Below are 14,145 nucleotides of genomic sequence, written 5' to 3' on the forward strand. Positions count from 1 at the left end.
ACCTAATGGAGAAATCAGAGCCCTGGGTAGTTATTTTAATGGAGGAAGGCACAAGGGGATAGAGGTGGGTGGGGGTTGATGGAGGAAAAGGGTGGGCACAGTGTGACCTACGCCAAGGGGGGTCCGAGACCCTAAAATCTGTCCGTTTGAGCACTAAAGGGAGATTTAACAGGCTGCCTAAGCTGCTCGCTCTGTGTCTGTAAACAAGTCCAATCCGATCAGCCACTGGCTCCAACTCTGTCTGCCAGTGAAATTAGACGCACACGTTCACAAACGCACAATTACACACAAATAACACATAGTTATACAGATGTGTGCCAACGCAAAATCAACACGTTTAAATTTGCATCCAAATAAAGGTGGGTGTAATGCGTATGAAGTTTTAAAGCAGTGGATTATTTCACTTTGAGATAAATGACAGTAAACGCAGCTTGCTGTGTAATATTGTGTTTACTCTGTTCTGTCAGTCAACTCCCCTATTGGACTTATCCTCCACAAAGTCATTCAATACACTGTGGAGGGAGAAAATGTGAGAGGCAGAGGAGTAAGATAGGAGAGAAATTAAGGATAACATAAAGAAAAAGTCTGCAACAGAGAGACAGAGATGTGATGGAAGAAACATTTGGAAATGGAGAGCAGAGAGAGAGGAAAAAAAGATGAATGAGTGCGGTGGTGGTATCAGGGGAGGGCAGGCGGCAGCTATGGCGGCGGATGGCTTTGTGTGTTGTTGTGTGTGTGTGTGTGTGTGGGTCAGGAGGAAAGGGAAGCAGGCTTGCCGGGTCGTCTCTGCGCCGTAGTGGGCCGTTAATTAAATCTGAGGGACAGACAGGAGGCCTGCCTCCCTCCTTCTCTTCTCCTCTCCCTCCCTCCCTCCCTCGCTCTCTCACTCCCCAGCCGCTGGCTATTCAGAGGCTCTGTGAGGGGGGAGGGAGGGGTAGAGCAGGGGCGCCGACGCTGAGAGTCTGGCTGCCTGTGGAGACTGTAAACCGTGGCTCTGCGGTCAGACTGGAGACTCAAACGGGCAGATAAGGTGTTTTTGGACCGCCACTCTCTCTCCTCTGCTCCCTGCACTCAGACTCCCAGAGGCAGTTACAGCCTGTTGGTGTGTGTGTGTGTGTGTGTGTGTGTGTGCGTGTGTGTGTGTGTGTGTGTGTGTGTGTGTGTGGTTGGAGGTTGTAGCAGTGGTTTGGGGCTTGAGCACATTTTTTGGTGTGTGCACCTTTCCGTGTGTGGTTTTTAAATGCCTGGTTTTAGATGTTTGCTTGCGTGTGAATCTGCAGCATGTTTGTGCATGACCTTCTTTTTCAAACTGATTGTGAGTAAGGATCGCTCTTAAAATATTACCAGCTCGTTATTACTTGATAGGCATAGAAAGGCAATTCAAAACAAAAGTTATTGTGATTTCTCATGATATTAGCTCTGTCCTGCAGAATCAAAAAGGGAAATGGGGGTTGTAAATATAAACAAATATCACACTGCTTAATAGGAATATAATTATACTGCCATAACAAAGTGCCTTCTCAGGGTTATTCATAAAGACATGCTAATGCTTCTATCAAGAGATAGAATTCACAGGTGCCAAAATAAAATGCTGAATAAATATTGAAAATACACTTAAAGGAAACCTAACTGAAGTTTAAAGTCATTTTCAATGACAAATGAACGGATTCATTCGACATACAGACACAGAGAGATTAGACAAAGAAAGTAGAACATTTAAGAAAAACACCAGGTGATTGAAAATGTAGATATACTTTGTAAATATGAATTTCCTTTTTTGTAGGAATATTTTGTTGTGAAGTTACGTTCAGGTCAGAAACACCTTTCTAATATTGCACCGAGGGGTTAATTTTCTGTCTTTGCATGTTCGTTTATTATTTACAACTTTTTCTTAATAACTATCATAACAATGGCTGTCTCAGCCCTGGAATTATTGTAAAGAAAACACTGTTGCTGGAAACATCAACCTTCCCCACCTGTACATCAGATGATACAGGTAGTGCAATACTACTGTACCCGACAGAGGGCCTATAGAGCGACCAAAATAAAAGCTTGCATAAAGTGCCAGTGGTTTTAGTTTTTCTTGTGTTACACAACTATATGCGTTGCAAAGGGAACATTTATTTATATGACAATGTCCCAGATTTTCACTTTAAGGTCAGTCATACTTTAATCAGTTGACTAGACGTACAAATCTTCCTCCATGATTTTCTTTCTCTTTCTCCTTCTTCTTTAGTTGTGTTCTTCTCTCTCCACCTCTCTTTATTTCTCTCTTCATGTTGAAAAGACATACAACATGACAAACAGTGGATCAGTGTTACTATGTGTGTACATTTGCACGTGTTGGAGGTGGCGCATCCTCTCCTCAGCGTGAGCAGAAGCGCCTCTTTCCCGATCCCCATCAACCACCCCCATTCCTCCCTCACCCTCCCCTCCCTCTCCCAGCTGCATCGGCCTGTAAGCCAATCAATGGCAGGGCTTTCAGGGCCGGCGGAGGCCCCGGCGCATGGAGGGGGGATCAATAAGTTATTAGCACCATTCTGTCAGCTGTAATGTGGAGATTGATCGGGGGGCTGCGGCTGGCGGCCCACCCCGCGTCCCCGCCTGTCACTCCCCCTCCTCTCCGCTCAGCCCCCCCTCACCGGCCTGATAAAGATGACAGATTAACGGAGTAAGAGAGGAATTAAGGAGTCTGGCTGTCTGAGCTGTCACCACGCTCCATGGGATGGAGAGTGGAGAGGAAGAGGACTAAAGTTTGAGGGAGGAGAGGAAATCAGAGAGTAAAGAGGAATGCTTGCCTGACGGTTCACCCTGGTGGTGTCACATGAAAGAGGAAGGGGTTTAAGTCCTGCTGTTTCCTCTTTCTCTATCCGTCCCCCTGTTTTCATCCCTCTTTTCTCTAAGTAGGAGGAGGTTAACTAGCAAAGAGGAACTGAAGCAAGAGGCTTGAATAGTGGCTCGTTGAAAAAAAGTTAGCCTGTATTTGTTGACCAGAAATGGTAAAAACAAGGGGCTGTATTATAGCAGCTAATACTATTTTGACTTAATTATTGCACTCGTTTGACAGAAAAGTCACAGTCGACTCCTGACTCCATAACCATTAATTCTTCAGCAGTATTAACAAGCAGGTGGTGGGGAAATGCCTGGGGTAGCAAACTTGAGTGTAAGCAGTGTTAGTGGGAGTAAAAGTGTTAGCATAGACGCTAGCAGAGCTCAGGGTTCGGCATTAAAAGGGAGCGCCGGTGCTCTAAGAAGCCCCATTTAATTGGCTTTAAAAGCTTTCCGCCCTCAAATCTCTGGCCCTCGGGCACTCGCTCAGGAGACGCAGTGTCTTGAGTGAGGTCGGCTCAAGAGACGACTCAAGTGTGTGTGTTTGATCATGAGAGGGACTGTTCGTGTGTGTGTATGTGTGTGTGTGTGTGTGTGTGTGTGTGTGTGTGTGTGTGTGTGTGTGTGTGTGCTCGAAAAGGGGGTTTAACTATTGGGGGTTCACTCTTTCTTTGTTAATATTCCAGCAATAAGATAGATGGAGATCTTTTTGTGTACAAACTGGATGAATTATAAAGGTTCTGACAGAAAAAGGAGAAATTGTGAAAGACACAAGACACACACACACACACACACACACACTTGTGTGTGTGTGTGTGTGTGTGTGTGTGTACTTGTCCATTAGCGTCCCCCTTCCCCCTTCCGCCTTCCCTACACTGTCTCCTTAGGATGCTATAGGGAGTGGATTTCCTCAGGACCTGAGAGGCAACATCAAACACTGGATCATTAGTGAACCTCACTCTCTCCCTTTCTTGTTTGCTCGCTCACCCTCTCATCAACACCGGGGCACCTCCAGCAGCCCAACAAAATCCTCTGAGTCCTGTCTAAATGTCTGTCTGTCTCTCTTTTCCCGTCCCTGTCTATCTGTATCTTGTTATAGGGAAGAAAGAACATACGTTTGGGTGATAGGTTAGGGGTTAAAGGTCAGACGCCACGCCAGCTTCCCTTCTCTGTTGATGATTGTCCGTGCGTTGCTAGTGGACACAGGAGTGGACACATGACAGAAATTGCCAAGTTATCTTTGCTTGGATTTGCTGTGAAATTGCCTTGTTTTTGTTGTACCCCCTGTTTCTTCGCACTGTTTACACATGCTGTGTAAATGATGAAAAATTGCTTTGTTGAAAAAAAAGAGAGAGAGAGTGAGGATCCCTTCTCCTTGAGGGAGGAAGGGAGAGGGGACGGAAGGATGCTCCCCATCCTTAAAAATACGCACGAGAAGTGAGAGAGAGAAAACGAGAAAAAAAAGTAAGACGGGAAGCAGTTGTTGCTGTGGCTTGGCTATCTGTGCGGAGGAAGAAACAGAGTCAGAGAAAAAGGTGTATGCGATAGAAATAGAGAAAGAAAGAAAGAAAGAAAAAGAGAAAGAAAGAAAGAAAAAGAGAGAGAGAGCAATGACAAACAGCCTTTTCCTTCCTGCCGGCACTGCATGCAATGTGCTCTGCATCCCCTCTCTCTCTCTCTGATTAGGCCCGTATTGATTTGAGGTGTGTATGAGGGGGTTGGAGGTGAGGCGATTGGGTGGGAAGGAAGAGAGGGAGGAGAGGGGAGGAGGAGGAGGCGAAAAGGGGTTGCTATAATTGTACACTAGATGCTCCTCTTTGGTGGCAGGGGAGGAGGTAGGGGGGAAACAGGGATGAAGAGACGGAGGCAGGGAGGGTGTGAATGGGAGGAGAGAGAGAAGTCCTAATGGGAGGAGGTTTCAAATGCTCCAAGAGGAGAAAGAGACAAAGAAATGAGAAATGAGGCAAGAAGATCAGAAGTGTGTTTATGAGGAGAGGACAGCAACAGGAGAGAGGGGAGTATCATGTTGTGGAGGTACAAAAACTAAAAATAACACATGATATAGACATAATGTAGGCTGAGAGTGATTTCTCAAGCAGCTGAGAGGCTCTCGTGCACTTAAGTTCAGTCAGAGCATTTTGTGCCAACATCTGGAAAAAGGGAAGAGGAGAGAGGAAGAACAGTGATAACACTTTAAGACAGAGACGTTGGAGGAGACGCAGAGAGACAGAGACGGAGCCCTCCTCCCTCCTTCAAATAGACAAACACACACACGTGAATGAGCAAGGCAGACCTGTCATCCATGGCGGTGCAGGCCCCCGCTCATATCTGACAGAACTGTGGCTTCCTTTACTTGCTCTCTTTCTCTCCACCCATGACTTTTTTTTCTCTTTGGCTCGTTTTCACTCCCTCTTCAAAATTTGCATTTCCATAACAGCTGCCATGCATACAGGTGGGCATAGAGCATAACTTCTATATCAAGCTTTTACTTTGCTCATTTAACTTGCCGCTCTTTCTCTCTTTGTGTGTTTTCAGATGACCTTCTAGGAAAGAGAAGAAGCTACTCTCCCAACAGCAGCAGCGAGTGTCCCTCTGACAGCAAGAAGTCACGTAGCGTATCCCCCAAAGGTGAGACCATGCAGAGTATTTGTGACTTCACAGATGTGCTTGGACGGACATTTTCTAATAGAAAAGAAGTGAAAATTGTGGGAAAGAAGACAGAATGACTTAGTTAAGTTCAAAAAAGGACAGAAACTGCAAAGAGAAGAAGGGAAACATGAGGTGGTGCTGGTTTAGCTGCTGGTGGTCAGTGTTAGCGGGATACACATATAAAACCATGACGTTTTTGCCTGCTGAGCTTTGTCTGCTAGATTCTGCTGCGCACCCAATACTTTGGATGTTTTGAGCACCACAAAAGGGGACACATTTTCTTCCCATGTACAATGTCTGGATTCCTCTGGTCATTCAACAGGCCTCACTGAACAGTTTATTTGTATTTTGTGACTACATCTGCAGTAGCAAACAGTCCCAATGAAAACCATGATTTTAACAAATAAAACAGAACATGGGTGGTAGGGAAATGCCAGGGGTAGCTCCAAATCCAGAACACACAGTAATATCATATCTAAATGTTATAATACCTTAGATAATAGCTCTGTTGATAGAATATAAACTGTATTACCTTTTCATCTGCTCTCTATATGACATGGGAACAACATAAATAAAAAATCTTAAAAAGGCATACGTTGGCAAGACAATTCCCCGCTGTAGTGCTGCAATCCGGTCGCCATCCTCTATTATTCATATTTCCCTCATGTGGCGAGAAACCAGGCGCCCAGCGTGGAGCCGGCACAACCGTCCCTCTGGGCTCCTGAGGAAGACTTCCTGACTGATGCATTATACAGCAGGCAAAACCGCGAAACCAAGGGCAGCTCACCGCACATCCAGTCTCATCTCTGGAGACAACTGAACAACATGTACACACACACACACACACACACACACACACACACACACACACACACACACACACACACAGAGACACAAACCTAAAAAAAAACACGTACAGTGACACAATCTTTTTTATTTTTATTATAGTTTATTTCTGGGGGGTGGGGGGAATCGATGGGTGAGGGTAATTTTGTAAGTGCAGATTTAGCTGTGTAGAGCTCGGCCTAAGCCTGGTGTTGACCTTTGCCCCCTGGGTGATCTTTGACCGACATCAGCCCTGCCTGGAGCCTCTTTCTCTGAGTAGAGAAGCACTCACTCCCGGCCATTATAGTCTTATTTAGACACAACTCAGCTTCTGAAAGATGCATGGGTTTTTATGTGGATGTGAGTTCTGTGCACGTACTCGGGGTTGGCTTCCTCTAAAGGCAAATGGGGCTTGTCTGTTTTTATTTTAACGTTGTGCTCTTTTGCCTGCACAGTTAGGTTTTGGGCTTTTGAAGCAAACAACGGCTGTATATGGCTTACATATATCTTAAATGTTCTGTATATTTGCATAAGGGTGACTGATAAAGAGTGTGTGTGAGTGTGTGTGCGCAGCCTGCTGTCCAGAGAAGTGAAGTTAAGCCATTTCAAAACACAGCTGATCCTGTGTCTTAACCTTGAGCTCTATCCACATTCAAACTCTGCACCTGCATGTGTGTTTCTTTATCTATGCATGTCTTCATGTTATCCAAGTTCGGAGACAGACACTATTCCTTAATGACTAATGCAAGTCAAGAAATAGATTGAGAGAGAGAGAGAGAGAGAGAAAGAGAGAGAGAGAGAGAGAGAGAGAGAGAGACGGAGTAGCGCAGCATAGGAATGGAGCAGGAGAGATTGGATGCCGCTGTGTAAATGATGTCTGTTTTTCTTTCTGTTGCAAAATCGGCACCTCCTGCTGTGTTTAGAGAGCGAGAAAACTTCAGACAGTCACAGACTAGTTGCGTGTGCACACACACACACACACACACACACACACACACACACACACACACACACACACACACACACACACACTTGAGGACCTTGGGTGGATTAGCTGGAGCTTGGCGGTGGAGACAGAGACGCTTGCGTGCTTGCTTCCTCCACCACCACCTCCAACCCACCTCCGCTCCTTAGCGCCACTCCTGCTCGCCTGCCCGGGGCCAGGCTCAGGTTTCAATAAGAGGGAGGGTGGTAAAAATAACCCCTGCTTTCCTCTGCTTCTCCCTCCTCCTCATCCTAGTTCTCCCTCCTCTAAGTCCCAAAACACCGCCCCATATCCCCCACCACCCATACCTTAGATCATGTTACTATTGACAGAGAGAGGGAGGAGGGAGGTCAGAGAGAGAGATTAAGTGTGGGGACTGACAGCTAGATAGATATCATACACCACATGAACACACATGATGGAAGAAGCGGGGCCTGTTTTGGTAGTATGCATTCAAAACTGTTTAAAATACAGTACAACAGAACTTTCAACCTTTCAACCTATGCGAACATTAATGCATGGTTATTCTGTGCTTTCTGTCAAAGAAATAGGGAGTTCGTGCTCGGGTCAGGCTCAAACCATTAACAATGCACGGCTGTATGTGTATAGCTTCATCCAAAGGAGTTTCCAGTCCATCAGTGCTCTCTTTGCTTTCTTCTTAATGAATAATATGTGTACAAACATGTTTTCTGGCTGATATTTGAGTTAGCATTCACAACAGTAATAAGTGCAGTAATAATAAATAAAAAAATCCAAGATAGAAAGAGTATAACATTATTTATGGTTGATTCCTTGGTATGTCTGGTTTACAATGGCAATGAGTACAGATGTCCAGCAGGTGTGTCTGCAATGAACTGCGGCTGTGTGATTGAATGGACACAACCCACATTTGGCTAACCCCCAGTCTACACACTAATGGGCTGTAAAGCGTCCTAAAACATCATTTCATTCAAACACAGACGTATGCAGGCAATCGGCTCAAAGTCGTCGTATTAGACATTTTATACAATCTTGCCAAAAACTAAATTTAACTCACCGAGCTGTTAATATTATGCATTTTTTTGCAGCAGAATGCGAGTTTAGCTATGGACAGACGCACTCCCTCACGTAGGCACGCACCCGACCGATTACACCATCCTCCCGGCAAAAAACAAACAAACGCAAACTGGTTTCTGAGCAGCAGTGAGTGAGCTCATTCAAAAAAGGTTGCACTCACTAGTATTAGATTGAGTTCTTCTCTTGTCTTTATGGGGTAAAGGGATAAGTGTACTTTGCAGAGTTGATAAACAGCAGTGTTCTGCATTCTGTTCAGTGATGTCGTGAAATGGGATTTTGTGAATTCAACTTAAAATTTTGAAAATCTTTGACCTCTGGCTTCCGTTTGAAACTGCGTAGTAAATGTAGTATGGATGCATATTCCTCACAATCATGCCTGACATGGAGATTTATGTAGAGGTGGATGAATACATGCTGAAAAGATGAATTCAATGTACAACAATGAGGTAAAAATCCTGCATCTTTAAAGCCTGCAGATTCAGGTTATTATGTATCCCCTAATAATGTATGCATTGACAGCCATTGATTTAAGTGTCCCTCCTCTCTTCAGAGAACTCCCAGAGCCCAGTGGTGGAAGCAGGCGGCAGCCACGGCCACATGAGCCCCGAGGAGCACTACAGGCGCATGATGTCAGCGCTCAGCGAGCAGGGGTCCTATGAGGAGCAGCAGCAACGGCTCTACCAGCTGGCGAGCAGCATGGGTCTGCCTGGCCATGGTCAGTCCACAGGCTCCGTATTTGTAGGTGTGTGCATCGTCATCATCATCCTCTCTGTCGTCATACTGGCTTGCAGATATCTCTTGTTATTCTGTTACACCTTACTGTATTTTCTTCAGTGCACAGTTGATTTTTATATTCAGAATAGCGTTTCCTGCTCTACAAGTAAGAATTGACTGATGAAAGATCCAGAGGTACTTTTCCTTTCAGTTTTTTTTTTTGTCAAACTTTGAAATAACTTCAGAGTTTGTTTGAAGTAACTCGCGATTTACTTCAAACTAAAAGAGTTTCCTGTAGAAGCACTTCACCAGGTTCTATAAAAACATCTCTTCCGTCACCTGTCACCAAGTCACTGTGATGATTCACTGTGTTCAGGGTACCAAGTTAAGGTGTGCCACACTGCTGCCATTGTAAAACCACAGCCATGGAGACGGTGGACATTTGTCTTGGCGAATCTTGCTCCTCACCCCCCCCAGTGTCAAAGTGTCACGCTGAGTGATTTCTGACCACCGTGGCCCTCCGTTGTTAACAACACCCACAAGGCTGTGCATGCATCAACACCGCGATTGATCTAGGAGCTCTTATTGGCTGCCTGCCAAGTCTCTAAATCTCCCAACACCCTGGAAACCACCAGTGTGTCCCAGTTTTTCTCAATTTCAACAGTCACATAAAACGTACGGGCTTGAGCTTGAGAGAACTGTAGTTTGATTGGGAAAAAAGAAAATTTGCCTCATTTGAATTTTAAAAGTTGGCCTTATATTCCTTTCACTGTGCCTGCCATTAAATGTTAACCTATTTTGTTAAGAATGTAACATTAAGTCCGACCAGTCTTTATGAGCTCTTTTGCAGTAGCATAAATCCAATTGATGCCCTGGCCGAATTGTAGTTTGAGCTACTTTTATTTTTATTTGATTAGTAATGATTTTTAATTGCTGGCTGCAAATCTAGGGGGCGAAGCCTATAAACGCTTTAATTGCCTTTTCCCTGTGTCTTAGAGGAGTTAGAGGGAAGATGCAATGCATTGTGGGGGTTTTATGGCCCAGGGTGCAGTCTGATCACTGGCTTCCTTTCCCAGAAACCTTGCTGGTATGAGGAAGACGCTCTGGTGCAATATAGACACACTCGATTCCTTTCTTCACTTGCACATTCCAAATCGTTTGATCGTTTCCACAGCGTCCTTAATTCTGCACACATGCATCCCTCTTCCAAGCTGTACTTAAAAGCAATCTATGTGCAGAAGAAGTAGAGAAAGAGATGAAGAGAAACCAGGTATACAAGTCCAAAAAACCTGAGGAGAGAAATGCTAAAAAGAAATGAAGGAGGAACAGAGATGAGAGAGAAAAAAACGCATACATACAAGTTTATGGTTTATTAACGATGCTCAGGTCACACATTTAAATACAACTGCCATTTCAAACACAACTTCATGGTAAGATTTCCTCTTAGCGATGTGTGTGTTTACATTTGCTGATGTGTTTGTGCGTGTCATATCCTCTCAACGAACGATGAGCCATGGGCATTAGAGGCTTTGCCAACACTCCCTGACAGCCACGCCTTTGGTGTTAATAATATTCCTTTTTTTCCACACCTGGCAACTTCCTCCGTCTAACCACTAATCTACAAGTTTATGTAGAAAACCCAGTATATCACTACCATCACATCTTCCCTTCCGCCAATTAACAGTCGGAGCTTGTTAAGAAACACTCTCAGACACAAACAATCCAGGAGACGGGACAGATGGACGACTGTTTTGTCTCCTTAGAGGCTGACGCGAATCACTTCAGCAAGAGCCCCTTGACATTGACCTAGTCTCTGATGGGCCCTTGTGATGCCTCCTTCCTCCCTCTTGGGCCCCCATCCCCACCATCCCTCCTACACATCTCCTTCTCTAGCATTGCTTTCATACCCACTCCCCTCAACCTCCTCCTTTCCCTTACCCCCACCTCCAACCTTCCCTTTAGCCTTGGTCCCCGCAGAGCATCCTTTCATGTGTTTGAAGTGCCGGGCACAGAAAATTAGAGTGTGTGTGCGTGAAAGAGGCAGGGGTGAGGAGGAACTCTGTGTTGATGTGTGTGGATGAATGTGTAGGTGTTGTTTGAGTGGCTCTATCTGGACCTGATGGGCAAAAGAAGAGTATGGAAGGGGAGTGGGGGGGGGGGGCTAAAATTGGGGATGTCGGTTGAGGGGTGGCAGGATTGTAGAAATGGCCATGAGGGCTTTCCCTCCCTCTTCATATGATGAAAGAAGAGTGAGGGAGAGAGAAAAGAAAAAGAGGGGTGGGGGTATATATCCAGATGAAAGTGAAGGGAGGGGTGCGATGAAAGGGGCGTGCTTCTGTTTTGTCTCCTGCAGTTTAGTGTGATTTGCTCACACCATCTTTTTATCATCATCATGCCAAAGAGTCTGAACGCTCCAGCACGTGATTGGTCAAAGTACTGGCGGTTAAAGACATTCAGTGTGACAAACTTGCCACGTATTTACTGTTTCCTTAGCCTATGATATTGGCTGAACATCTCTTCATGAAAAGAGACTTAATTTTCTGATGTATGGTGCGTTTTAGCGGATGGATGTCAGTCTTTGTGTACCGGCCAGTCCGCCAAATCCATCATGAGGCTGGCAAAGCTGCATCCGTGCGGCGCTCGTCTGCATTCTCGTGCCGAGAAAAACCCGGCTTAACCGAGGGGATTTAGGCCCAACACCCGGAATGATGGCGGAGAGAAAAATGGGATGGCACAAAAGAGGGATAAACAGGATGGGTCCGAGTGGTAAACTGGGACCTCCCAAAATAACTCATGCAACAAAATATGTGTATGTGTGTCCTCAATTAGGACTCTAATTTGCAGATGATGGGACTCTCTTTTTGTGTTCCAGCAGCTGCAACACCAAGAGTTTTAGAGGGGAAATTCTAAATCTGAGTACCCACTCTGCACACACACACACACACACACACACACACACACACACACACACACACACACACACACACCACACACACACACACACACACACACACACACACACACACACACTCACACACACACCACACGTACACACACACACACACACACACACTCACACTGTCTGAAGGTTAGAGCCCCGGGTGACCCTGCTCTTCTTAGTTCACATGAAAGAGAATTAGAGAGAGAGAGAGAGAGTGGGGGGGGGGGGGGGGGGGGGAAGCTTTACAAACACACATTGGATAAAATGCAGTGGAATAAGATGAGAAAGGGCAGAAATGATCAAGATAAATTTGTATTTTGCTGCTTTATACAGCTTATATTGTCTGGGTTCAAAGGAGCTCTTGACCTGACTGTACGCGTCAGGGTCCTAACGACTCACAAGGAAAATAAACATTATTTAGTATTCTCCACCAAAATGACATACTTTGCTGTGTAAAGAAGCAGCATTTCTTTTATTAGATCAAATATAATTGAAGTGAAATGAATTTATGTGAGATTTTATAAATGAATAAAACACCTCTATTGAAGTTTAGTTTGTGGCTTGGCTCTGACTTTGGTTAAAGTCAAAGTCACAGTATTACTCAACCTGTGGAGATAGTTGTATAGCCAGGGAGAGTCAAGAGAAAGACGCTATTGAGTTGCATTATTGGAATTGCTGGTTACAGTGTTTTAGAGCTTGACTGATTAAGGTCTGCAGCCTATAGTTAGGGTTTCTTCCATGTTTCTATGTTGGCTGCAATATAGTCAGGATGTCATGGGCTCTGCAGAATCGATATATTCTATCCTTTATAAATCTGTTGCTTGGAAGTCCCCAAACTTTATGTAAGTGCAATACTAAACCACTAGGGTACCCCTTTAACTGACCCATGCATACACAATAATTGGTGAGGTGGGATTGTGACCACAGGAAACTTGTAGAGGTCAGCTCTTCCACCCTGTCACCCCTGTATGCAAGTGCACAACAGACTGTGTGTGTATTTGTGTGTGCGCTCTGGGGCTCCAGTTCCCCTCTGGTCCCTCCCTTATCTCTCCCAACCCCCCTTACACACACACACACACACACACACACACACACACACACACACACCCTTGTCTGCCGCCAGCCGATTCCCCTGTGGCCTGGCGCAGCAAACAGATCGATACACCGGAGCTAGGCCGCATTAATATCTGTCGCTTCACCCCCCCTCCCCGGCGCCCACTCAACCGCTTCAGCAGACACACACACACACATGCACACACACACACACACACACACACACACACACACACACACACACACACACACACACACACACACACACGCACGCAAGCACCTAAATCACACAAACGCACACAAACACACGTCACACCCGTACCGGCGGCGGAAATGGCCCCTAGCTCCCGAGGGATCTGTCTAATTAAAAAAGAGGGGGAGGAGGGGGAGGCGGAGAGAGAGGATAGATAGATTGAGGCAAGGAGAGGGAAGAGAGAGAGGGAGAGAGAGAGAGAGAGAGAGAGCAGGATGGATTTTTCTCTCATTAGAAGCCATGTCTCCTGGTGTGGCTTGGCCTGGCTGATAATGATGAGGCCTCTTCGAGAGAAAGAGAGAGAGAGAGAGAGAGAGAGAGAGAGAGAGAGAGAGAGAGAGAGCAGAGAGAGAGAGGGGGAGAGCAGGCAGAGAGAGAGAGAGCAGGCAGAGAGAGAGAGAGAGGGAGAGCAGGCAGAGAGAGAGAGAGAGAGAGAGAGAGAATGAGAGCGAGCAGGCAGAGATAGAGGGAGAAGGTGCGATGGTGGCGGTGGGGTAAAAACACTTTGCCCCTGATGTGTGAAGTCTTTTGTTTTTGCTCGCCTTTACAAAAAACACACATTTTCATTTTTCCGCTTCCACCACTTTTTTCCTCACATTTGCTTCAAACCGGTCAGCTCAGCTCCAAAGTGTGACAGATGGAGTTGAGCTCTATGTGCTTTCATTTTCATACATCTCTGCCAAGATGTCTGTTTTTGTTTATCCTTGTTCAGTATGTGTGCTTTTATGTCTGTGCATGTACAGTATATGGGGGTGACAGTGGCTCAGTGTTAGAGCAGGGTCATCCTTCTATCAGATGATCGGCTCTTCGATCCCCTGCTCCGCTAGGCCATTGTTGATG

General features: G+C 45.6%; 1 protein-coding gene across 1 annotated transcript in view; it reads left to right on the plus strand.

Moving 5' to 3' along the window:
* samd11 (sterile alpha motif domain containing 11) overlaps positions 1 to 14,145 on the plus strand; it is a gene marked incomplete at both ends in the record, with an annotated part of 47,084 nt that overhangs the window by 21,619 nt on the left and 11,320 nt on the right. The window contains 2 exons of the mRNA XM_079226841.1: positions 5,365 to 5,457; positions 8,895 to 9,059. Of these exons, the coding sequence (XP_079082967.1) occupies positions 5,365 to 5,457; positions 8,895 to 9,059 (258 nt within the window). The remainder of the gene's footprint in view (positions 1 to 5,364; positions 5,458 to 8,894; positions 9,060 to 14,145) is intronic.

This window comes from Taurulus bubalis (assembly GCF_910589615.1).
Source record: "Taurulus bubalis genome assembly, chromosome: 11".
Lineage (NCBI taxonomy): Eukaryota > Metazoa > Chordata > Actinopteri > Perciformes > Cottidae > Taurulus > Taurulus bubalis.